General features: G+C 43.1%; 1 protein-coding gene across 1 annotated transcript in view; it reads right to left on the reverse strand.

The window, feature by feature from the left end:
* Positions 1 to 26631, reverse strand: part of LOC111841532 (N-acetyl-beta-glucosaminyl-glycoprotein 4-beta-N-acetylgalactosaminyltransferase 1-like) — an 86087-nt gene extending 59456 nt beyond the window's left edge. Inside the window, exons 1-2 of the mRNA XM_023807350.2 lie at positions 24947 to 26631; positions 4043 to 4155 (exon numbers count right to left, since the gene is read on the reverse strand). Of these exons, the coding sequence (XP_023663118.2) occupies positions 4043 to 4155; positions 24947 to 25088 (255 nt within the window). The 5' untranslated portion in view covers positions 25089 to 26631. The remainder of the gene's footprint in view (positions 1 to 4042; positions 4156 to 24946) is intronic.
* Positions 26632 to 26992: the final 361 nt, after the last annotated feature.

Raw genomic sequence — 26992 nt, forward strand, 5'->3', positions numbered from 1 at the left:
CACATAAATTCTGCTCGTGTTGTTTTACTGATATCGATGATGCCAACACACTTTTTTAAAGAGACTGAATAGGAGGCTTGAAAGGTGAGTGGACCAATATGACTGGACATATCTATGGTTCAATTCTGCTACATCATATGACAACAAAATGATTTCAGTTTGCGGTGAATGAAGGGTTCAACATTCCCGCTTTCATTCAGTTGTGTGAAACGCTTGTAAAATGAATCAGATGTGAGGAAGCTCAGTGGGGATTCAACTGTGACAAAAGGCAGGAGCTAAAACGTGCACTGCAGCAAAATATGCAAATGGCTCAATAGCAGCTGAAGGCTCTTCACAATCCTTTGTCTGACGATTTAAATCGTGATCTCAGGTTCAACGCTGCCATTAAAAAACAAAGCTCTCATTCCAGCTGAACAGTCACTGTTGTGTGGTTTTATTCAGACCATCTTTGCTGTGTATTATCAGTAAGTACTGTCCCTTATATTAGGATATGAGTTGCCTTTATCTGTAGGGCTGAATAATTGAAACCTGATTGTTATCGCTTTACTTCAAGCAATCACCATAATGCATATAGATACCTTCATAATGCATAATAATGCATTCATAAAGTACTATAAACATGGCTATAACTATTAATAAAAAGGCATAACACATTATAGCCATGTTTATCATGCATTATGAATGCTCTGTGAAGCTCTCATCTATAATGCACCATAGATACCTTCATAATGCATTATAATGGTCAGTATACGGAAAAACTGCCAACGGAGTGTTACTTGGATCGAAAACTGGTTAACAGACAGGAAGCAGCGGGTAGTTATTAGTTACAATGTCACAGTGGACCTGCCTTCACAGTGCAGTACCGCAGGGTTCAATTTTTGGACCACTATTGTTCCTAATTTAGTCGAATCCTAAAAAGTGCGAGTTGTGATCGAATTTTCCCCATAGGAAATAATGGAAAACCAATTAATTAGTTCCCGGCCCCAAAAAATTACACCTTTTTTTTAGCATTTAAACACAAAATGAACCGATAACACAAGAAGAACATATACTGTACTAAACACATCCAAGCACATATATCAAAACAGTAATTTGTAAAGAAAATAAATGTATCCAAACAATGTGTCCTGCACCGATCGTCCGCTCCTTCCGTGTGCCACGCCCCATCGTTAACCCTGTGTGGAATCCCCGTGTGATCAGCTGTTTCTGGTTGTTGTCATTAGTCCTCTGTATTTAGTCCGCGTTTCCGTTTGTTTCCCCAGTCCGGTCATTGTATTGTCCGTCTGCGTTTTGCCTGCCTTACCTGTAATTAAACCCCGTATTTCCCGACACCCTGACGTCTGCGCCTTTGTCTCCGTTCTGTCCCCGCTCGGCACGACAATATTATTATAATTAAATGTATTAATGGTTTATTATTAATATTAAAATAATGAATAAGAAATCTTTATTTTTAAATGCATTTTATTATATAATAATAATTACTGTTACTGTCAATCATTGTCTAATGTATTTTTTTACTGACTAAAAATATGTACAGTATTCAGCTAGTGTAAACATGCAGGATGCTATCACAGCTAATGCGAGGCTGAGACTGAAGCGTTACCCTTTGTTTCCGCTAAGAGACGTGCCGCGAGACTCATTTCCCCGTGCGTATCTTAGGTCGACGTTCACAGTTTGACTTCTGAGATTCAGATCGAGCTCTAGGTAATTTTTTTTCGAACTGGTTGGTTCGACTTTTAAGAAATCCGAGTTCTAATGAGTTTGAGAACTGAGGTACCACTGTATTTAAACTAATATTGAAGTAACTATTTGGATGAACAGCATCCAGACCTGTTAGAATCTTATATAACTGGATCATCTCCCCCCTTAACCTCCTTTGCTTGAGGCTGAACAGATTCAGCTAAGCTAATCTATCCTCATAAGCATTCTTCTAAGACCAGAAATCATTCTTGTAGCCCTATGTTGAACACTTTCTAAGACAACAATGTCCTTTTCAAGGTAGGGTGACCAAACCTGCACAAAATACAAAAGGTGGGGTCTTACCAAGGAATTGTATAATCGTGGCATCACCTCCCTTGACTTAAACTCCACACACCTAGAGATGTAACCCAACATCCCATTGGCCTTTTCTATTGCTTCCCCACACTGGCGAGAGTGGGACATGGAAGCATGAACATACACACCAAGGACTTTCTCATAATCAGCTACCTTTATTTCAGTGGAACCCATAAAATATCCGTACTTTATATTTCTGCTCCCTGCATGGATTACCTTAAATTTGTCAAAAATCATCTGAATCATCTGATCAGGATGCACGGCAATATTTCTGGACAACAAGGCATTTCCTTTATGGTTTGGTTGCGAAAAACAAATTCCAGTAACATGGCAATATAAAAACAGCCCTGAAAATGAAAGGGATGCACGAGGGAGTGGAGAAAAGGTGAATGAAAGGACTTTAAGATGGTTCCTCTGAAATGGCAAGCGTCCATCGCAGATCTGTTCAGCAACGGGAGACAGCGCAAACTCTGAAGCTCACAGAGATGCCACCACGATGCAAGAGCCAGCCTTCACCTGCCAGCCCACTGACTCAACTTGCCTCTCAGTGCCAGTTGCGCCCAGTGGGTGAGCGTTTGAACATGGACATGGATTAGCGGTGGGAGTGGGTTGGGTGGAAACCTGTCCCAAAGTCCTTTAATTAAGCGATGTCCTCGAGCCCCCCACCGAAGGTGAAAGTGCTTTAGACAAACAAACGGGGACGGCAGGGAAGCAGGGCTCCTCAGCATAATGCACAAGGTCAGAGAAGTAAAATTAGGCTTTATTTACCATTTATACAAGTAAACATACCTCACCTTGTTCTCCTTTGTTGAAACACACACATATACATATGCAGGTGAGAGTGCAGCTTGGGGTCCGAGCACAGGGTCAGCTATTTATCTGGCCCCCTCAGAGCATTTTTCTGGAGGCTAGGGGCCTTGTGCATGCATAGGCCCAACGGTCATGTGATTATGCTGCCAAGTACGGGATCCAAATCAGCGACCTTCCAATCACAGGTACAGAGGCCAAACCCTCTGCGGCTGTTCTGCGCTTCGCAAAGGCAGAGGAAGTCAGTGGGACCCATCGCTCTCAGCTGGGGGCCACGGGCGCTGATACGTGATTATTATTCATGTCACGTGCTGCATGGACCCCTGCCCGACTGGTGCTAACCCCGGTCCTGCACATCCTCTGTGGTTCATGCGGAACCTTAAAGCCCTTTATCTTTCAGCTATAAATAAAGGGAATAAAACCGACCGTGATTCATGTTTTTAAATCCTGCGAGGTGGTATTTAATTTGCCAAAACGCTGCTAGTTAAACACAGTGAAGTTTGGGACACAGCCACCTGAACCTGCCCCCCATAACTTGGGGACTTATGGTATTATACAACTAATTGATTACTCCATTTTAAAATTAAATGGGTGTTTCTCATTCCTTTAATGAACTGTTCATTTCTCCTGATCCACTTTGGTCACATGACTTCCCTTATAAAGTGCATCACTTCAGTATTAAACAGAAAAGATTTGGTCAGGACTCTGGCAAAACAATTCAGAAAAAAGGGAAATCTTCAGATTAACATGAAACAAAAATTGCAAATGCATAAATTACTTTAGTGGACAATATACCCTTTGGCAGTTGGGAGCCAACTGACAAGTATCACCATCCATCCATCCATTTATCCATCCATCCATCTTCTTGTCAATTATCCAGTAAATAAATACATACTAATAAAGTGATTGCTACTTGGCTCTTCTGTTTAACTTCCTTATGATTGATCAGCTGTTTTCATTTAGCAGATTATAAAATACACTTCAGAATGAATTTAGTACAAGTTATACCAGTGAGAAGATTAAACAATCACATGCTTATGACAACAAAACCACCATTTATTCACTTCTGTTTGAAGTTTTCTGCAATCCAAATCCCAGCACAGCAACAAAATGTTGGGGAGAGAATGTTCTTGCTGCAACGCCGTGGTCTGAGGCTGTGGGGTTTCTGTGTGATACTCACCGCGGGCTCAACTTCACGGCTGTCACTGGCATCGTCGCTCTTGTGGTGACCGGCAGCCGAGTGCGAGCTCTTCCGGTGGCTGGTGTCTGTCCCTCCTGCCTGCTTCTCCGCATCTGAGGGATGATGGGTACATCAGACACAAATGGACAAGCCTCATGCTCTATTTTCCCTACAGTTCCGAAGGCAAAAAATATGAAAATTATGATTCGCCATGAGAATGAGACTGTAAACACAGGAAGACAATCATAAAGATTATTTGGCTATTGGTCTGGTTTACTGTTACTATTGTTGTTTACTGTTGGCCTGCTCCATTAATCATTTAGAATAATCCATTCATCATCCAGCCGCTTATACAGTAAAGGAGAACGCAGGGGACAAGATGCCAGCCCATCTGAGGAGTGGCACACGCATGCACAGACAATCTCACACTATGGGCATACACAATCACACACAATGGGCATACACAATCACACACAATGGGCATGCACAATCACACACTATGGGCATGCACAATCACACACTATGGGCATGCACAATCACACACTATGGGCATGCACAATCGCACACTATGGCATACACAATCACACACAATGGGCATCCACAATCACACACAATGGGCATGCACAATCACACACTATGGGCATGCACAATCACACACTATGGGCATGCACAATCACACACTATGGGCATGCACAATCACACACTATGGGCATGCACAATCGCACACTATGGCATACACAATCACACACAATGGGCATACACAATCACACACAATGGGCATGCACAATCACACACTATGGGCATGCACAATCACACACTATGGGCATGCACAATCACACACTATGGGCATGCACAATCGCACACTATGGCATACACAATCACACACAATGGGCATACACAATCACACACAATGGGCATGCACAATCACACACTATGGGCATGCACAATCACACACTATGGGCATGCACAATCACACACTATGGGGCATGCACAATCACACACTATGGGCATGCACAATCGCACACTATGGCATACACAATCACACACTATGGCATACACAATCACACACTATGGGGCATACACAATCACACACTATGGGCATGCACAATCGCACACTATGGCATACACAATCACACACTATGGCATACACAATCACACACTATGGCATACACAATCACACACTATGGGGCATGAACAATCACACACTATGGGCATGCACAATCACACACTATGGGACATACACAATCACACACTATGGGCATGCACAATCACACACTATGGGCATGCACAATCGCACACTATGGCATACACAATCACACACTATGGGGCATGCACAATCACACACTATGGGCACGCACAATCGCACACTATGGCATACACAATCACACACTATGGCATACACAATCACACACTATGGGGCATGCACAATCACACACTATGGGCATGCACAATCACACACTATGGGGCATACACAATCACACACTATGGGCATGCACAATCACACACTATGGGGCATGCACAATCACACACTATGGGCATACACAATCACAATACAGAGGCACCAGTTTGACTAACTGCATGTGTCTAGACTGCAGGGGGAAATTGGAGTAACACAGGGAGAGTCTGCAAACTCATACAGAGCAAGGGCTGAAACCCAGAGCCCCGCCCCCGCAGGTGGGAGCCGCCTCACGCAGGGAATAGGGTTTAGGCAAAAGGGAAGTTTATGAAATACGATTCTGAAAGTTTTTAGAATACTAGCCTAAACAAAAAGTAAAAAAAAAATGGCTGTGCAGTTATATTCTTTATTGTGGAGTAAAGAGCACAATTTCTGCCAGCCATGTTTGCTAAATCTTCAATCCTATATCAATAGTTCTCAAAAATTCACTGTTGGGCTTGATAACTACATACTTTATATTATATATTTTATCCATTCACAGCTTTTTAAACTCCATGATAATGTCCTGTATTATGCAGATTGTAATTTTTTTATTCCTACGATTCATAGACATAGATTTATAATTAATTCATACCAATTAACGTCATCGAGCCTGAATTTGACCACGGCCTTGGATGAATCATGGAGCACCTCTAGAAAAACAAAACTGTTTGGAGGAGGCGACATAGACACAGGTGGCGAGGTGCTGAGGAACCTTCGACTGCTAGTGATACCAATAAGAGAGAGACAGCGAAAGGGGCCATTATCCTGGAAGAGATGAGGGTCCAGATGAATGCATCTGGTCCTGACAGGCTTGCAGATGGATTAGAGGACATTTTGTTTTACAAATGCCTCACATTTTTGAAAGGATATTTGTGTTTCTAGCTTAGAAGGATATTGCATTAGAGATCCCCAGCAGATAGGTTGCTCAGAGCTTGACAGATGGAAGAACTGTGAAAAAGAACAATAAATAAATAAATAAACCAAGATGGATAAGACAGATATGAGTTCAGTCAGCTTCATTTTTTAAAATATACTCCAAATATCCACTAAAGCTGAATGTTTGGTTATAAAATGCCAACAGCAGGTTGAATAACACTTCACGGGTTATCATGGCTAGAGCATAAATATTCCTGCAGGAAAACCCAATCCAAAAAAATCCATCCTCAAACACGACCCAGAGAAAGGCAAATTTCATGACCCCTCATATGTCATTTTGCACATTACAAGGGCCTTCAAAATCACGCTCTGAATGTTGGAAGCACGTGGCTGATGATCAATTTGTGGCATATAAAAAGCCCCAAAAAATGAAGGGAGAATGAAATGGGAAATGATGCGGCTTCACCAGCCTTGTTGCAGCCATACAACAATGGAAATTGTCTTATTTACTTGTACATTTAACAGAGCTGCATGGGAGAGAATCAGCCCCTTATCTAACACAGGGTCTTTGGCAGACACCCCCAGGAAACACAGGGCAGGATGTCTGTGCCTAGCATATTATACACAGGGGAGAGATCGGCCTAAGGGCATATTTGTGGACTTCAGAAAGCGTGAAGTTCCTCAGACATACAGCAAAGGCAAGAGTCAGACCCACACAACTAGGAGACGGCAACTGTGATACTGTACCTACGTAAATATCGTTGGAGAGCTTTGTGTTACACGACAGCAGCAGAGATATGGGCAGGCCCAGACAGCTTAAATATTGTAACTTTAAAGGAAAAACGAATAATGTTATTGGGTAGCACAGATATGTGGTTAGAGAGAATCTGCAAATTCTCCAACATGGGGGCCCTCCGCACTGTACCATCACATGCATGCAAAATGACCTCAATGAAATATTCAAGATACAGTCATCAGGTTAAGGGGACTCAGTCAGTAATGATAACAGAGGGCTGTCTCCAGACTGGGGATGTAACTGGGCATAACTCGCCCTTGATTCAATTTGCAAAGTGCGATGAGGGTTTATATGCGTAGCCGCCATCTGTGAAACCCATTTGACCACTTGTGTCAACATCCGAATTCGCACTGGGGCTCCTTTCACCTGCTTTGGTCACGTCGTTCGTGAGCTGAAGGCCTCATGAGGTTCTTTGAAAACAAAACAAGCTAATAAAAGTGAAATTTATAAAAGATTAAAAAGATCAGTGAAGTCGCAGCAGAGAACTGCTACAAAATGGCCACCAAAATAAGGCTGTCATGTCAAGAATCACGACACTCATGTTAACAGAGTGATGCAGCTGCGCAATGCTGGCTAATGGGTTGTAGACACCGACAATAAAGCTGAAGCATAATAAAAAAATTTATCACCAAGAATCAACAATGAAAACAAGGACTACAGGCAACATTTACTGTAAGCGGTGGCTTTGGTTACTTTCTGCTGCCTGCACACCAGAGGCATGACACGTATTCATGTGAACCCGGCATACAGCAGAAATCATTATTCATTAGAATACACATCCAGAGGCAAATTCTCACAGAGGTTTTAAGGACCAGAAACTAAGCAGAATATGCAGAACTTGATATATGATCCAAGCAGTTCAGGAAAAAAACTGACCAGCCCAGCCCAGTGTGGCTTAAACAAGCCCAGAGCGTGGAGGCAAATGGCTTCTTCATGACCAGAGTCAGTAAGATTATCACACAGCACAGCACAGCATGGCTGACATATTATTCCCTTTGTTTTTACAGCTGTCACTGTCCATTGCACAAAACAACATGATTAACATTTAACATATACTGTCCTTAAAAATGAAGAAATGCCTTGGCTCCAATTTGATGTCATCCATGGCAAGAAAGATGCGATCCAACATTACAGTAGCAATCTGACTGAGCTGGCACATAAAAATTCATATCATAGTATCTCTTTGTCAAACTACAGAAGAAATAAACTTTTATCTGGTGGCTTTGAAGTAAATGTAACAATAAAAGACAGTATACGTATCACCAGAATCAGAAATACCTTTATATAGCAGATCCCAGATCAGAGGAATGATAATTTGCACACTGTGTAAGTCATGCTTGAAAAGAGTGGCCCACTGTGCATATTTACAGAGAGCTATACATCCTTCAGAGAACAAAGACTGCTCTGTGCTCATAATGTGCATAAAGCAGCTCCCTCCATAGCTGCATTAAAAAGAAATCTGCAGGAATAAAACCAACACTGGCACAAAATCAACGCACAGTTTTGGAGATCACCTGTTAATTGAAACAGGGTCATTTTTAAAAGCAGAAACAGTGGCAGCACACACCCATGGTTCATCCTTTCTCAATTCCTTTGGTTAATAAAAGTTAGGATAGATTCATCGTCATTTTCTAAGTATTTGCTGAGGGATCTTAAAGCTGTCGCTCTAATGCTAATGCACTTCAGTGTGTGTGAGCTTGAATGGTCCACATTTCAAAGGCCCCCGTCAGTCAGTACCGCTCGTAACCTGTAATTTAAAACCCCGTTTTCTGTATACGATCCGGTTTTCTTTCAGTTCACTTTCCTACCCACACATCTGCCAACCAAGACTGAGCTCGCATTCAGAAGAGCCTGCATGACAAGACCTTGTTGCAGACCTTCCCTCATATTTACAGGAGACAGGAAGTATGAGAAAAATATATGTATGTTATTACCTGGTGAGCAATTAATTATGCTGACGTATAATGCTATTAACGTGAGTTGTAGTAGCAGTTCTATTATGTTTATTTATAGTGGGAGAATGGTTGCGGTCTCTGTCCATCAAAGTAAGTGAGTTTTAAAGGGACTGAAAGGGAGCCTTTAAGACTCCCCCCCCCCCCCCCCGCACCCCCCACCCACACTGAAATACAGGGAATAGAGGGAAATAGAGGCTCCTTCCACAGTGCAGTGGCAGCAAAGACTGTACTCCATTCTCTCCGTCTGGACTCGAGCCGAGGGGGAGGCCGAGTAGCCCCCAGGAGGCCCGAAGGAGCCACTCTGGGAGCCCCCCTCCCCCGTGGCTGCTGGCGCGTTCGCCGGAGAGCAAAAAGCATCTGCGTCTCGGCCCCCAGCGGCTCCACTCCAAGTCTGGGGGGGGGGGGGGAGCTGGATTTAGTGACCTGGATTTAGCAATCGAGAAATTGTGCCAAGGAATCCTGCAATTGCATGGTCATTTAGCTGGAGACTAAGGCCTACAGTCCACACTACGCTCATGATTCTGCGTCAGGTGCAGCAGACGACCTGTGACTATTTCAGCCTTTGCGACCAGGGTCTGCAGCAGTGTGCTTGCGAGCAACTAACTGCTCTCACACATATCTACCCATAATGCTCTGTTCCCTGCCCAAGACTCAGAGTGAGCCAGCCTGCCTGTTCACTGTCTGTTCCTAGGAATCACTCAGCCATATGCCACAGAATCCCTGCCCAGCACCCAGTACCATCCAGGTACTGGGGCAGCTGAGGCTGCTCTTGCCATGACACTCACAGAAAGCCGACATTGTGAGACAGTGCCCAAGGGCAGAGGCACCTTCAAAAAACCTGCCAGGGGTTCAGGCAGAACACCGAGAGTGATCCTGCACTTCATGCACTCACACTCAATGCATTCAAAAAATCAGCCTAAAAATATCATTTAAAATATCTGTGAAGTATATGAGGGTGAACTTCAGATGCCCAAAACTTCCAGGGAACCAACTGGACTAATATATAGTGGAGTGCCTTAAGCTGTAGGGTGACTGATAAGTATGAGAGCCCAGCAAGACAGAGAGATCTGTCTTTCCACATTTAAATGTACTTTTAATCATATCAGTAATGCGTTTACATTTTTTTGGCAGAAACTTTTGTCCAAAATGATATGAAAGCGTGGCAGGAGCTTCCAGAGAAAAAGAACTTACTGCGAAAAAGTATGAGTGAAACTCTACTTAAATCCTTATGTCAGAAATGCTATATAATACGACCATAATACAATGTGGTCTGCAAATGTATAATGAAAATATCCACCCATCCACCCTTTTATCCTCCATAAACACCAATCCAGTACAGGGTCATGGTGAGGCAGAAGCACCCAGAAAGCACTGTGTGCAAAGCAAGGACATCCTGGGCGAGATTCCAGCCAATTGCAGGCCATGTGTGTGGACTGCTGGAAGAAAACACATTCTTCATGTATGGACCGTAATATATATGGAACGTATATAAAATAGAATAAAAGACATTATTACCCAGAATAGAATAAATCTCATTTTTACTGGATTATAAATACAAAAGGAAAATAATTATACTTCTGATATACCCAAGTCTGTTTTTCATTCTTACATCATATTAAATCATATACAAAGCTGTAGCATTTACAGGCTCTAAGAGAGAGAGGTAAGGAGATGCACTGATTACAGCGCCTTGCCGCACCCACGTCACGGCAAACCACCTCAGGGATGAGAACCTGAGTGCAGCCATGCGGCGGGTGAAACCTCAGCACCACACTCGTCCGAATGGGAACTCTAAGATGACAATTAACAAATTTATGAACAAAGCATTCAGAGACATCGCTGACACATCCAACACTTTCTGTTTCCTCCCGGCGAACCTTTTATCTGGATGTTTATTGTACAACAATGAAAAAAGAAATCTAGTGCTGGTTATGGAAAACTGACATTTAAGGCTAAAAAAACCATACAGTAGTTTTTCAATGAACATCAGTGATGGAGGCACGATGGATTAGGCATGGTTAACTTAAACATATCCTGTTTCCTTAATTTAAGACAATAAAAATTTATTAGCTAGCCCAAATATATTTTTATTTAACTTCAATATTCATGGGGGATTTCATGAAAACGTCACACAGCATGCTTTAAAAAACAATTTGTCAATTTCACATGAACTATATTTAAAGTTGCCTTACCATACTGTGACACTGAATTACGTTAATTAAATTTTACACATTTTCCTATTTATTATCGGACAGCAGACAGCATCAAAGACATAAAGAATAAGGTCTGAAGAGCAGCTTTGCTGCTTCTCCCCAGATACTCTTAATTTATATTGAAAAGTGCAAAATGTAACATTGCCCCATCCCCCTTGGGACAGTCATAGGACAACCCTGACAAAGATATGAATACAAATGTGTGTGTGCCTGTGTGTGTGGGTTCCCTGCTTGTGCTCCGTGTGCCTGTGTGTGTGGGTTCCCTGCTTGTGCTCCATGTGCCTGTGTGTGTGGGTTCCCTGCTTGTGCTCCGTGTGCCTGTGTGTGTGGGTTCCCTGCTTGTGCTCCGTGTGCCTGTGTGTGTGGGTTCCCTGCTTGTGCTCCGTGTGCCTGTGTGTGTGGGTTCCCTGCTTGTGCTCCGTGTGCCTGTGTGTGTGGGTTCCCTGCTTGTGCTCCGTGTGCCTGTGTGTGTGGGTTCCCTGCTTGTGCTCTGTGTGTTTGGGATAGACCCTTGGCTCAGTGTGACTCTGCCCTGGATAATGGGCTCTGGAGCTAATGGATGAATCTCACCTCATACAAAAAATTCAACAAATAAAATGCATGATTTAATAAGAAGTACTAATTTCACTGATGGGGCTCATTGATGGAGTGGTGAAGCCCCTGCCCCCTTATCTGCGGCAGGTCTCTCAGCTCACTGCCCCCTTATCTGCGGCAGGTCTCTCAGCTCACTGCCCCTTTATCTGCGGCAGGTCTCTCAGCTCACTGCCCCCTTATGTGCAGCAGGTCTCTCAGCTCACTGCCCCTTTATCTGCGGCAGGTCTCTCAGCTCACTGCCCCCTTATGTGCGGCAGGTCTCTCAGCTCACTGCCCCCTTATGTGCGGCAGGTCTCTCAGCTCACTGCCCCCTTATGTGCGGCAGGTCTCTCAGCTCACTGCCCCTTTATCTGCGGCAGGTCTCTCAGCTCACTGCCCCCTTATGTGCAGCAGGTCTCTCAGCTCACTGCCCCCTTATGTGCAGCAGGTCTCTCAGCTCACTGCCCCCTTATCTGTGGCAGGTCTCTCAGCTCACTGCCCCCTTATGTGCGGCAGGTCTCTCAGCTCACTGCCCCCTTATGTGCGGCAGGTCTCTCAGCTCACTGCCCCCTTATGTGCGGCAGGTCTCTCAGCTCACTGCCCCCTTATGTGCGGCAGGTCTCTCAGCTCACTGCCCCCTTATGTGCGGCAGGTCTCTCAGCTCACTGCCCCCTTATGTGCGGCAGGTCTCTCAGCTCACTGCCCCTTTATCTGCGGCAGGTCTCTCAGCTCACTGCCCCCTTATCTGCGGCAGGTCTCTCAGCTCACTGCCCCCTTATCTGTGGCAGGTCTCTCAGCTCACTGCCCCCTTATGTGCGGCAGGTCTCTCAGCTCACTGCCCCTTTATGTGCGGCAGGTCTCTCAGCTCACTGCCCCCTTATTTGCGGCAGGTCTCTCAGCTCACTGCCCCCTTATGTGCGGCAGGTCTCTCAGCTCACTGCCCCCTTATGTGCGGCAGGTCTCTCAGCTCACTGCCCCCTTATGTGCGGCAGGTCTCTCAGCTCACTGCCCCCTTATGTGCGGCAGGTCTCTCAGCTCACTGCCCCCTTATCTGCGGCAGGTCTCTCAGCTCACTGCCCCCTTATGTGCGGCAGGTCTCTCAGCTCACTGCCCCCTTATGTGCGGCAGGTCTCTCAGCTCACTGCCCCCTTATGTGCGGCAGGTCTCTCAGCTCACTGCCCCCTCATGTGCGGCAGGTCTCTCAGCTCACTGCCCCCTCATGTGCGGCAGGTCTCTCAGCTCACTGCCCCCTTATGTGCGGCAGGTCTCTCAGCTCACTGCCCCCTTATCTGTGGCAGGTCTCTCAGCTCACTGCCCCTTTATGTGCGGCAGGTCTCTCAGCTCACTGCCCCCTTATCTGCGGCAGGTCTCTCAGCTCACTCAGGTAAAGTGCATCAGCTACACACCATTAGGCCTTTATCCAGACAGATCTATGCGTGTGGCTCCTGCCTGAGGCAGTCTGTCTGTCACCGGATCCAATAAGAGGATTCGATGTGTAACCCAACACAATACACTACATTTTAAAAGCACAGTTTCTAAGTCTGATTCTCAATTTGATTGCTAAAAAAATATATGTAATGAGTGCTCCTCGCATACAAGAATAAAACAGGTTTAATATTTCTGGGACCATGCAGTCTGTAAAGTGCATTATACAGTAGCAACTGGAAATACACTATCTTAGAGTATATTTGGCACTGACTCCAATGTGAAACCATTTATAACAAACTGCACAGAAACAATACAATAAATTTGCTGGGTATTGTGTAAGAAAGCTGCAGAGAGAGTGAGAGGTGGATGAAGAGAACTCAAAGTATACTGAAATCTCCTACTATCACTTTTGTAGAAAATTAATACACCTGGCTCATTTCCTGCTAATTTGCTATTTCCGCTAATATGATTTAAACACGTTCAGTGGGTGATCCAAATGCACTTCTGAACCCAAGCTCAATATTTGTGTTAATAACCCTAACACTAACTACAGTACTGTGCGTAAGGTCTCTTTGAGGTTTTTCGCTGGCATAGTTAAAGGAAGGAAAAATAAATAAATTTAGCCTATGTTGTCGTTGTGCAAATCAAGGTGGAGCATGATAAGCAATGAATCAGGAAATAGCCACCACACTAGTCCATTGTGGGCAGTAGTGTCTTAATGGTTAGGGAAGTGCACTTGTAATTGAAAGATTGCAGGTTCACATCCCTGACCAGTAAGGCACCACTGAGGTACCCTGAGCAAGGTACTGTCCCCAAGCACTGCTCCCCGGGCACTGAATTTGTTACCCCCTGCTATGTCACGACGTTACATATGGGTGAAATGCAGAGGACACATTTTGTTGTGGTGTGTCAACAATGACCACTGATCACTAAATTCTAATTCAGTACAGGTACTACAAAGGTTACTGAAAACAAGGAACTAAGTGCTTAAAAACACTTGACCCCATAAGCTCAGTCCTTTCCTTGGCACCAAAGTCACACCTTTCAGCTGTTTCTCTGATCTCTTACTCTCATTCTGTGCCTTATCATCAAACTCATTACAACAAGTAGAGACCCTGGGGCTTCCAGGCTACATGTCCATTCAATAAAGCTGTGACAAGAGGCAGCGCTGGCATTATCTGCTCGCTGTATTACTTACAGAGCACTGCATCTTCAAACAAGCAGAAATAATGATAAGGGAACCACAGGCCATGTAGCGATAGTCCATCTTGGATTTAGAAATGTACTACAAAACCATTGCTTTACCTATTACAATGTAAATGAAATGCAGTGTGGACTCTCCCCCAAGAAATGCAAGGCAATTCACAATGATGGCCTCACCACTGACTCACAGTTAACATGACAGATAAACAGCTAATGGGCTTCTGTTACAACAGCCCGTGATATAAACCGTGCTTAAATTCAGTGTTTCCTAATACAGTCCTCGGGTCCTTGGGGACCCACAGCCAGTCCACGTTTTTGCTCCCTCCAAGCTCCCTGCCAGACAGTCCACATTTTTGCTCCCTCCCAGCTCCTAGTAGAAAGTTGGGAGGGAGCAAAAACATGTCCCACCTGTGGGTCCCTGAGGACTGGATTGGGAAGCACTGCTTTAATTCACTGGCCCACTTCAGCCCCTCCAGAGACGTACCAATTACACGCAGGTCAAGCTCAGCAGGTTGCATAACAGCAGGCTGCAGCCGGCCATTATTTCAGTGCAGCACAGTGCACATCAGCCTTAGCTTGCCTGACAGTGTTTTCAAATGCGGCTGTGAAATTAGGAGTCATTATTACCGCCCTGTGCTTCCTTATGGTCAAAATGAGGGATTTGATCCTGCACTTTTTCCCATCCATCTTTCTCTCACTTATCCTGCACAGCATGGTAGTGATCCTGGGGCATATCCAGGAATCACAGGGCACAAGTTGGTCCAGCACAAGACACACATACGCAGTCGTACACAACTGAGAAACCGAAGACAGCAGCTTCTCCAACTGCATGTTTCTGGGCTGTAGGAGGAAACCAGAGGAAACTCCATATGGAAAGTTTGACGTCCCGAAGGGACTCGACCACACGCCGTGAGCTGCCAGTGATGCCCACTTAGCTGCCCTCATGTGCTGCTGCTGACATGCCCACTTATTGCTTCCTCTTATCTGCAAAATATCCCATGACCTTCCAAGACTAACATGCAGATTATCAGGGACATGGATGGATGCTCTTGTTTCGTCATGTCATCTCTATGATGATGATTGCATGGAGTGCATGTTGCCCCGGTAACTCACACCTTCATAAAAGAAAGCATTTTGACATCTGAGACCCAACTGATCTGCCATGTCGGCAAACCCTTTATTGGCCATCGTTATTAGTAATGAGGTGCAATAGCAGCAGCTACAGTCTTACTACAAGGTTGGCTACATCATGTACAGTCATTAACCTTAATGAAAAAATGCAAGAGTCAACAGCTATATATGTATGTACATGTGTGTATGCGTGTGTGTGTGTGTGTGTGGGTGTGGTGTATATACATATCAAAGTTGTAAGTACACACCCAGAAACACACACACATACGCCCAACCTAAAACCCACCCTGTGGCAAAAGTAACGTCCAGATAAAACAAAAACAATCGGTACAAAATTACATAAATCGTACATTTACTTTAAGCATTCAGTTCATTAGCATCTTGGCAGGCTGAATTTGCATCCTGATGTGCCACATAGCATTTGAAAAGGCTGCCATGTTTCCTCTGAATGTCTGCTGTGAGCTCTGAGGGTTAAAGCCGTTCAAATGATGAGTCGGGCCTTACTTGGCGTTTCTATCAACGGCATATCAAATAAATACCTTTCAAAGACTTACGGATTAAGGGCCAAAGCACAAACATCGTTACAAAATGCTATATTTAACTACACTTGATGCACTTCCTGACAAAAGCCTAGGAGATATACTCAGAAAGGCAAAAAGAATAAATGTATTTCAGTTCCACACAGGGGACACAACTTTTTCTGTTCATGGCGCAGTGTGGTGCAGATTCTGCACAGACTATAGGCTCTTACATTTCCATATCACACAACCCAAGAACCGGCGACGGTTTCCTGCAAGTATGTTGGCCTGCATCAGCAACTGTGTTCTGTAAAATGTCTCTTAATTTAAATCTATATTATATTATACAGAACACAGAGATCGCTGGATACATATCGCTAATACATAATACTATTCATTTAGATTCGATTTAGCCGTCATGGAGCCTCTGTGTAAGTGTTGCCCAAAAATGGCGGGCTTTGCCTGAAAAGGGGCTGCGGAGTGGGAGCCACAGCGCCGCGGGCTCCCTGACGTTTGCGGCACGGAAACGGCACGACCGCAAACCCCACAGCTAATGAGTCAGAGAGACAGAAGGCTGGTCGCTCTGGACAGGCACCAAATAAGGAGCATGCGGAGGGCAATTCACGCTACTGCTGGTGAAAATCCCATGGGGGGCTGGAAGCTATAAGCGGCAACCTGGAAGTAAGGGGCCTTCTGCTGCAGGTCTACGTCTGCAGGTCTACGTCTGCGCAATGAGATAGAGGAGAGGAAGAAAACACACAGATGGTCCCTCGCTGTGCAACACAGACACCTTCCTGTGATGTTACAAACGCAGTGGCGTGCAGCCCTCAAGAAATCTCTCACACAGGCAAAGGTAAACCCATTAGTGAGTAATGTGTCATGACACATCACTCTCGTGACCATCCTTAGAATGATCTGCAATTTCTGCCACAGTTGCCTTTCTGTTGGTTTGTACCACATGGGACAGCTTTCATTCACTTCCCGCATTTTGAGTCTTGGCTGCTCGACACCCCATTGTGGATCCTTGGACCACTCTCACGATGGCTGACCGGGAGCTTGCCATAAGCCATAAGCAGTTTCGGAGACACTTGGACCAAGTCATCTTATTATTGCACATGCTACATATAAAAGGTTGTTTCCATGCGCAATAATAATGCTCAATATGTACCTAATACATACACACACACACAGAGGCCACTTTCTTAGGTACACCTGTTCAACTGCTTGTTGAAGCAAATATATAATCAGCCAATTATATGTCAGCAGCACAATGCATAAAATAATGCAGAAGAAAGGTGATTTAAGTGACTTTGCATCAAACCCCACAACAGGGACATACAACAGGAACAGGAAACTGATGCTACATTGGGCACAAACTCATGAAATCACCAAAACTGAACAGTGGAAGGCTGGAAAAACATTGCCTGGTCATGTCGATTTCTGCTGAAACATTCAGATGGTCGGGTCAAAATTTAGCGTAAACAACAAAAGCATGAATCCATCCTGCCTTGTGTCAACAATTCAGGCTGCTGGTGGTGTAATGGCACATAAAGGATATTGTCTTGGCTCAGTTTTGGCCCCTTAGTGCCAATTGAGCATTGTTTAAATGCCACAAATTACCTGAGTAATGTTGCTGACGATGTCCATTTCTTTATGACCAGAATGTACCCAGGTCTTATGGCTACTTCAAGCAGGATAATGCACCATGTCACAAAGCTCAAATCATCTCAGACTGGTTTCCTGAACATGACAATGAGCTCACTGTACTCAAATAGCCTCCACAGTCACCAGATCTCAATCCAATAAAGCTCCTATGGGATGCGGTGGAATGGGAGACTGACATTATGAAGACGCAGCCGACAAATCCACAGCAAGTGAGTGATGCTATCATGTCAATATGGACCAAAGTGTATAAGGAATGTTTCAAGCACCTTGTAAAATCTACGCCATAAAGAATTAAGGCAGTTCAAAAGACAAAAGGTGTAACATGGTGTACCTAATAAAGTGGCCAGTGAATGTGTGTTTGTGTGTGTAACTGTTCTGCAATTTGCATCATAACAGCTCAATATTTGGTAACTCAGTGCCATTTCCCCTGCTGCTGTGGCTTCCTGTGTTGCCTCGTCAGACTGTTTCATGACCAGACTGTGCCAAGCTGTGCTACTGTACAGCATCAAACAACATCTGCAGAATTTCTGCAATAGCAGGCCAATATACTCCCTCTCTGCTGTTAACTCTGTCATTATGGTCTGGGCTCCAGGAAAACCAAAGCACAAATTTTAATTATTATAAGCCTATTTATTACATATTTCAATTAATTTTTTGCCTGGATGGATGTTAATTACAAGTCAAAATAAAATGTAGCAAATATATTTAAACAATGCTTTGCTGCAATATTTTGCTTTACTGCACTAATGCTTATGGATTGGGTGGTTTTAAATAAATACTGTATTTCTTTCTCACAGGTTAAGTGTAATGTGTCCTATACACTTTCCATTAATAAAAAAAAGAATCCATATATAAAATGATCCATAACCATACATTTCATTTCATTGCCCTGCAATGAAATAGAATCATTGCACTAAACCAAATAAGAAAAGGTTATTCAAAGTTCACCACTTAATAGTATAATAATTATTATTCCAGTTTTTACAGAATGCCCCCTAGGGAAAATGCAGTCACTTACAGGGTTTTGACCAAATTTGGGATTATGATGTGTCTGATTCATCTCCAAAATATTAAAGTAAAACTTCTTGTTCAGAATGCTGTGATGTACTGTCACTTCTTCTGGCTGTCACAGGCCTCTGACGTTCCCCTCATCCTCACACAGATGCCCTGCTCTCTGGCCTGTAATACAGGCGCTCATTAGACCACACCAAATGTAGATAAAGATGCCAGTGTCGGATTTAAAAGTCCAAAAACAACACACATAAAAAGACGAAAATATGCAGCAAGAAAAGGTGCAATACAAAAAAAAAAAAGGAAACACAAAAACTAGCGACTTACAATATACGGTACTATGCGCTAATATACACATCATTCAAAATATAAATGGTGGCTGTTACCCCATACTGTATATATTATATAAAAGTGCTCTACCAAACTCTGTAAATATACCTACAAACATATTTCAGTTATTATAAATTCTTATGCTCGACACAGGGATCAAATGAAGAAAATCCAGTCTGATGCTATGAGATCTAGCTAATCAAAGGAGTCACCCGTGATTTCACCTGCCTACAACTTCCAGGTAAGAGCCGCATGACTCACAGGCTCTAAATAAACACCATATATGGCAGCAGAACAGCCGCAAATAGCTGGCTGAGTTTAACGAGCTTTCCGTTAACTCACTGGATTTCTGCGGAAACAGAGCGAGTGCAGCATAGTCCGGCCGAACAGGTTAAACATGAGCTGCTGCCCTCTATGATGTGTTCAGAAGAGCTGAACAGCTGTTAGATTATCAATATTTAATGTTCATGATAAAAATGAATCATCCATAGATATTCTGGAATTGTTTAATTAACACAAGGGAACAGTAGGGTTGAAGTCTGTAGGGTTGGCATGTCTACAGGATGCTAGTCAATTGCAAGGTACTCATACACCAATTCACCCATGTAAACAGGTGATACATAGAGGGCTGCATCGGGATGGGGAATGTGGTAATACCTTGGATGTGTAACAAATTTTACACACATTCACATTATTCTCTGGTGTCTACACAGAAGGGTCATCAACTGGTTGAAAAAATTCTAGAATTGGTTTTACAGACCCATGTAGAACCCTATAATTTGGCCCTAGAATGAAACAAGCTGTTTTCCCTTAAATGGCGGGCTCATTAATATGTTCACGAGCTCTGCTCTGATTGGCTAGTGTACGGTGAGGAATTGCGATGGTTCACACAGAACCAACACAGATCAGTACAGGTGAGGTGAAACATGGAGTGTTTATGCATCCAACCATATATGTTTAAGCCTGTATAAGAGGAGGAATCAGATGTGGAGGAACAGCCAGTTGCTTGGACATTGCAAATGAACACTTACAAGTGCTAAGTTTTGTCACTGAATGTTTCCTGGAACAATTTGCTGCACATAACTGCAATAATCCCGCTTCAGTCTAGGCACAACGCTAGCATAATCATAACTTTGTTTTAAGCAATGTAACAAGAACATTGAAATTATTTTTCATCTCACGCAGCTAATGATTTTGCAATGCTAGCTTTGTCATGCAAGTTTTATCAAGAATTCCAAACAGCACCCTGAGCGGCTTGTAAATGTGTTGTTTATAATGAATTTGGAATTCTACTATCATGTTTTTTTTTTTTTTTAATTAGATATGTGTACACTAACCAAAAGTACATGGAGTTCTTTTCAATGTCAGTATCACAGACTTCAGAAGATTGTTTACTACTAACCCTGCTACACAGCAACATTACCAACTTACACGGTTAGAACCATGCAACTAAACGGTTCCAACTAGTTATTTAAGTTGCTAACAGGAGCTTCTGGGAAACATAAGACTGTTAAAGATGAACATCAGCCATTCCTGTTGACAGTTCAGCTCCTTGGGTAGGATATGTAAAGTACAGACATCCCCATCATAGCCTCGAATGGCACACTTATGCATGCAGCCTGCCATTTTCATTGTTGTCCTCCGCTTCATTCTTCACAATAGCTGCAGAACTGTTGAAGCCTGAATGCGCAGGTCCATTGAGATTGAAAGTGAGCTGGCATATGTTACATTTGGAGGTGTGGTTAAGACTGTTACATAGTAGTCTAGGAATTTCCATACAATCTGCTTAATTTCCTTCTTTTACATATTCAAGAATTACAGTGGTACCTCGGTTCTCAAACTCACTAGAACTCAAATTTCTTGAAAATCGAACAAACTAGTTTGACCTAGAACTCGATCTGAATATCAGAAGTCGAACCGTGAACGCTGACCTAATATAAATTGTATGCGCCAGGAAATGAGTCATACTACAATGCAATTCTTACTTGAATGCCTTCTTCACAGACTGGACGATTAACCAAATAAAGCAGCGCAACATTACAGTAACTAACAATAAATAAACCACTAACTTACGTGTACTATTAGAGCATTATGTCATTTATTTAAACTTTATTTTACCAGGTAAATTAACTGAAAATCAGTTCTCACTGCTTTACGTGATATTCGGGAGAAATAGCAGATTACGCATCGGAACTGCCTGGGACACAAACATCATGCGTGTAACTAAACTCTTCAGCCAATAAGTGCAAAGGTGTGTCATCACGGAGGCGGTTCCAGTTTGTGCAGCCGGGTGAGAGGTCGCAATGCATCTAACCCTAATGGACTGCGTCAGGATCAGAATGCGTTGCTTTAAGCCAGCGCTGTAAGCAAGTTGAACGCACCCAATGACCGGAATGGGGAAACAAACTGAAACGCGGACTTAATACAGAGGACTAATGACAACTACCAGAAACAGCTGATCACATGGGGATCCCCACACGAGGTTAACGAGGAGGCGTGGCACACGGAAGGAGCGGACGATCGGGGCAGGACAGGGGCAATGTTGGGATAAGATCTTTATCGTTTTGGAAGCCATTAAGAAAAAAATGCTCTTCTTGTTTTATCCTGTTCATTTTGTGTTTAAATGCTATATATATATATATATATATATATATATATATATATATATATATACACTCACCTAAAGGATTATTAGGAACACCATACTAATACGGTGTTTGACCCCCTTTCGCCTTCAGAACTGCCTTAATTCTACGTGGCATTGATTCAACAAGGTGCTGAAAGCATTCTTTAGAAATGTTGGCCCATATTGATAGGATAGCATCTTGCAGTTGATGGAGATTTGTGGGATGCACATCCAGGGCACGAAGCTCCCGTTCCACCACATCCCAAAGATGCTCTATTGGGTTGAGATCTGGTGACTGTGGGGGCCATTGTAGTACAGTGAACTCATTGTCATGTTCAAGAAACCAATTTGAAATGATTCGAGCTTTGTGACATGGTGCATTATCCTGCTGGAAGTAATCATCAGAGGATGGGTACATGGTGGTCATAAAGGGATGGACATGGTCAGAAACAATGCTCAGGTAGGCCGTGGCATTTAAACGATGCCCAATTGGCACTAAGGGGCCTAAAGTGTGCCAAGAAAACATCCCCCACACCATTACACCACCACCACCAGCCTGCACAGTGGTAACAAGGCATGATGGATCCATGTTCTCATTCTGTTTACGCCAAATTCTGACTCTACCATTTGAATGTCTCAACAGAAATCGAGACTCATCAGACCAGGCAACATTTTTCCAGTCTTCAACTGTCCAATTTTGGTGAGCTCGTGCAAATTGTAGCCTCTTTTTCCTATTTGTAGTGGAGATGAGTGGTACCCGGTGGGGTCTTCTGCTGTTGTAGCCCATCCGCCTCAAGGTTGTGCGTGTTGTGGCTTCACAAATGCTTTGCTGCATACCTCGGTTGTAATGAGTGGTTATTTCAGTCAAAGTTGCTCTTCTATCAGCTTGAATCAGTCGGCCCATTCTCCTCTGACCTCTAGCATCAACAAGGCATTTTCGCCCACAGGACTGCCGCATACTGGATGTTTTTCCCTTTGCACACCATTCTTTGTAAACCCTAGAAATGGTTGTGCGTGAAAATCCCAGTAACTGAGCAGATTGTGAAATACTCAGACCGGCCCGTCTGGCACCAACAACCATGCCACGCTCAAAATTGCTTAAATCACCTTTCTTTCCCATTCTGACATTCAGTTTGGAGTTCAGGAGATTGTCTTGATCAGGACCACACTGTTGAAATAGTTATAGCTAGATAATTGCATTAATGAGAAATTGAACAGGTGTTCCTAATAATCCTTTAGGTGAGTGTATACACACACACACACACACACACACACACACATAGGTGTAATTTTAGGGGGCCGGGAACCAATTAATTGGTTTTCCATTATTTCTTATGGAAAAAAATTCGATCAGAACTCGAACTTTTTAGGATTCGATCCGGAGTCCGGAACGGATTAAGTTCGAGAACCGAGGTACCACTGTATATTTGAAAGAGGGAACAACAGTGTTTGAGATTCACGGTATGTTACTTCCATATACCAAACTCTCCTTTTTCAACTATACCGAGGTAAAGTCCAATTTTCATTCTATGGAACCTTTATTAATTAAGATATTTAAAGGTAAATATGTTTTATTTTACTATGTACTGTTGTTGTGTTGGTGATCATGGGGATGTGGTGGGGGCGGTTCTGTTACATGCAGGGATGGGGTGGGGACAGTTTAGATGTTCACAACGACAAATGGGGATGGCGATACCTATCATGGCCATGCAGCTCTCTAAGCAGAACTCTTCACACATAAAGTGATCCATCTCCTGACCCAGTCAGGAACACTATATTGGACACCAGCACACCGTAGTACCCCGAGTAAACTTACACATACATGCTGACAACATACAACATCCACATGCACAAAGGAGGTAGGAATCAGACCCCCATCCCTGGATGTGTGAGGCTACAGAGCTGCTTACTGGTGTGAGAGAGGGAGCGATAAGCCGCCACTCACACAACATTTCAGCGGCTTGATGGGGTTAAATGGGTGATTCATTTTACCACAAAAAGAGGAGACCAATAGGGGGGATGATCTTCTTGTGACACATTGACACATTATTATATTATATTATATTATATTATATTATGTGCATCTGCTGAAGTCTCCTATGTCCATTGAGCCCATCCTACTTGCTTCCCTGCCAACTTCAAACACTGTTTGCTTTCCTCGAACAATCTCCTCATGGAGTAAGCGCTCCACCCCTGTATGCCACTGCAAAACTCAGTTCACAGTACAACTCTCTAGAAGATATTCAAAGTTAACATAAATAACATCACATGATCCTGTTCAGGATAAGCGGTTGGATGATGGATGGATGATGGATGGATGGGTGCAGGTATAAAAAGTAAATATCAAAGGAGAGAGAAAACAGTTAAAGAAATTTTGGAGTTATTTTCCATATATTCATCTTCCAAAGTGTACAGTGAAAGGAGAATTGATCTGTAATGACACAACTGTAATACAAATCATCTGATGCCTGCTTTTAAATATGGTGCTTTCTCTTGTACCCCTTGTAACTGTCGCTGAACATCCCATTTTTGGGGGAGTTTATCAGTCATGCTGCTGATGGCTCCTAGTGCTGGTGACAAACTGGCGCAGTCTAGCTCCAGAAATTACTGCTTACTCGCTGCTTGTTTTTAACCAGAACAAAAGCCCCGGCACCGTGGCAAATAAATCAGTTTAATCAGGTTAATTAAAGCTTACTGCACACCAAAAGGAAATCCTGACCCAGCAGATTAAATGTTCTCTGGAAATGTGTTACTTCAGTCTTAGTAACTCTTTACACCACTGCCTATGAATGGAAGACACTCCTTGCGTGTATATAGGCCTACAATCTACTAATTTTCATTCTTCCAATATCTGGAGATCTTAATGTCCATCTTTAGCTGCTATCATTGACGTTATTATGGGGTTATTATTTGTTTATCTATTTTCTGCTCTCTGGTCAGTGTCCTGCCTCAGATAGCTATATTGGTGCATGATTTGTAATATGTTTGAGTTATATATAGGCCTATGTAGCAATACCTTGAAAATTCTGTTGTACTTACAGATCATGTTTGCATGTTTATTATACTTAATATGTTCGTCAACCATCTTATTTATTCATTTTTTTTACCAAAAAGTTCTAGGTGCAGCGTTTGTTTTCTTACCTTTTCCGTAGTTTAGATGGACTTTGATAGCTTTGCCTTGGTTGATGTGTAGGTACGTAAACCATACTGCAAAGGTGAGCAGGACTAACAAGAGAAGGAGTCTGAACTGCTTCCGGATTTTCTTTACAGGGAAGCGCAGCATCTTCGCAGAACCATAACCCGCTTAGCCGGTTCAAAACATATGCAGGTGGGTGTCAGACGGATAACAGGGGTGGAAACTGCACTGAAAAACGGACGGCCGCCAAAAACAACGCCTTCACGAACCAAGCTACAGTTCACCTTGAACGACCGGTGCATATGCGAAGAGTCAGGCTTGTGTATTTCATTCAGAAAAATATCGCATTTAAACTAAATGCGCAAAGCATCTCCATTTAAAGTAATAGTTTATCTTCCTGTAAGACAACTACTGTAAATAGAAAATATATGGGTAACTCCTCACTGATTCCTTGCTCCACTGCTATCTACTTTAATTTTATTTTGATAGCATCATCAGATAAAAGCACATGATCCGTAAAATTTTACGCTTCCGATATTAACAGATCTTGGCCTAAAATAGTTTTCGTATTTTTCCTGTTGATGACGTTACAGAAAAAAGTGAAAACATTACACAGAAAGAGAAGCTGTTTTTTTCACAAAGGAAAAATAAGCTGTCAGCTATTGATCTTATTGTAGCCCTGTTGCACGTGTCCTTTTTGATACTTTTTATGGTCAAGTTAACTTTTTCCATCAGATTTTATTCTGCGTGCTTCTTTTTAAATAATTAATGTCCGACATTTTGCTTATTATTCCCAACGGATCAGTCATCGATTCTCACGGCAGCCTCAACGTTAGGGCTGATACAAAACTTTCATTTTTTACTAGCCTGACTTGATTAAACATACTCTTAACGTGTGATCCATAGATCACCTTAAGTACATTTCCACTCCAATAACTAATTAACGAATAAATAACCGATTCGGTAAAATTACATACACGCGACGAGTTGGGTTTTTATTTATTTTGATTACTCGGTAAATTTAGAACAAAAAAATCGGCCGAAACAAAACCATTTTGTCACTTTTATGCAGCCTTCTTAATATAACTCGAGAGAAAAGTAACACCTAAAAGTGCAAACAGGATAGAAATCTCCGTCGAACTCCCAGGTGGAGTGCGCTTTGGAGGTGCATCAGTGCCGTGATTTCGCTGGCGAAATTCAGTTAATTCCAGTGATTTTGCATTTAAATTTCCATTTAAGAAACCGTGCGTGCCGTGCTTTTCCCAGCATATATAAAGCACAACCCTTGATTTACTCACAACAGCAAAAACAAAAAAAACTGGTGCAGAACGTTATGTGGCGACAATGTGCTGGATATTTCACAAATCCACCGAAATGTCATTGATTGCACTAACGTCCGTCCATATCCTCGTTTTGTTCCTTATGGTTTTTTATGTAAAAGTATCCTTTATAAAGGATGTCTTCAGTGGGAAAAAAAAATCGAATAATGTGCCACCATCGGTAGCCTCGATCCGATCGTAGCATCTATCTTTCCCTGGCTTCCACCTTCTCTCCCATCAGCAGCATCATCACGCTGACGGGCAACCGAACTAGGAGAAGCTTTAACGGGCAGGCTAAGCATCCAACCGTCAGCGGAGCCTCCGACCAGACGCCGCGATCATCTATTGGGAGAGGCATGGTGACGATAGGCGTGGATGTCAGGTCAAACCTGTGCTTGCAAGCGGTGAATATCTCATTCCTCATTCGATCTGTAGCAAAGGAAATGAGCACACGCCGACGCGATCAACATATATTAGGCATGCTTTGCATTTCGATAATATGAGTGTAGTATTTTTGTATGCCGAGTCTCTTACTGGCAAACGACATTATTTGTAATTCAATATTTTTTTCTATTTTGGATTCGGCGTATTGATATGAAAAGAGGATCGTGCACCCGGACGTAATGAATAGCCTACTAAAGAGCCGAGTATCTAAAAGAGGCCGATGCTTGGAGCATTACGTTTCTTATCGATTCATTTTAAAGCACACTAATTGTGTACAGTTTATCGTTA

This window comes from Paramormyrops kingsleyae, chromosome 11 (genome assembly GCF_048594095.1).
Source record: "Paramormyrops kingsleyae isolate MSU_618 chromosome 11, PKINGS_0.4, whole genome shotgun sequence".
Classification (NCBI taxonomy): Eukaryota; Metazoa; Chordata; class Actinopteri; order Osteoglossiformes; family Mormyridae; genus Paramormyrops; species Paramormyrops kingsleyae.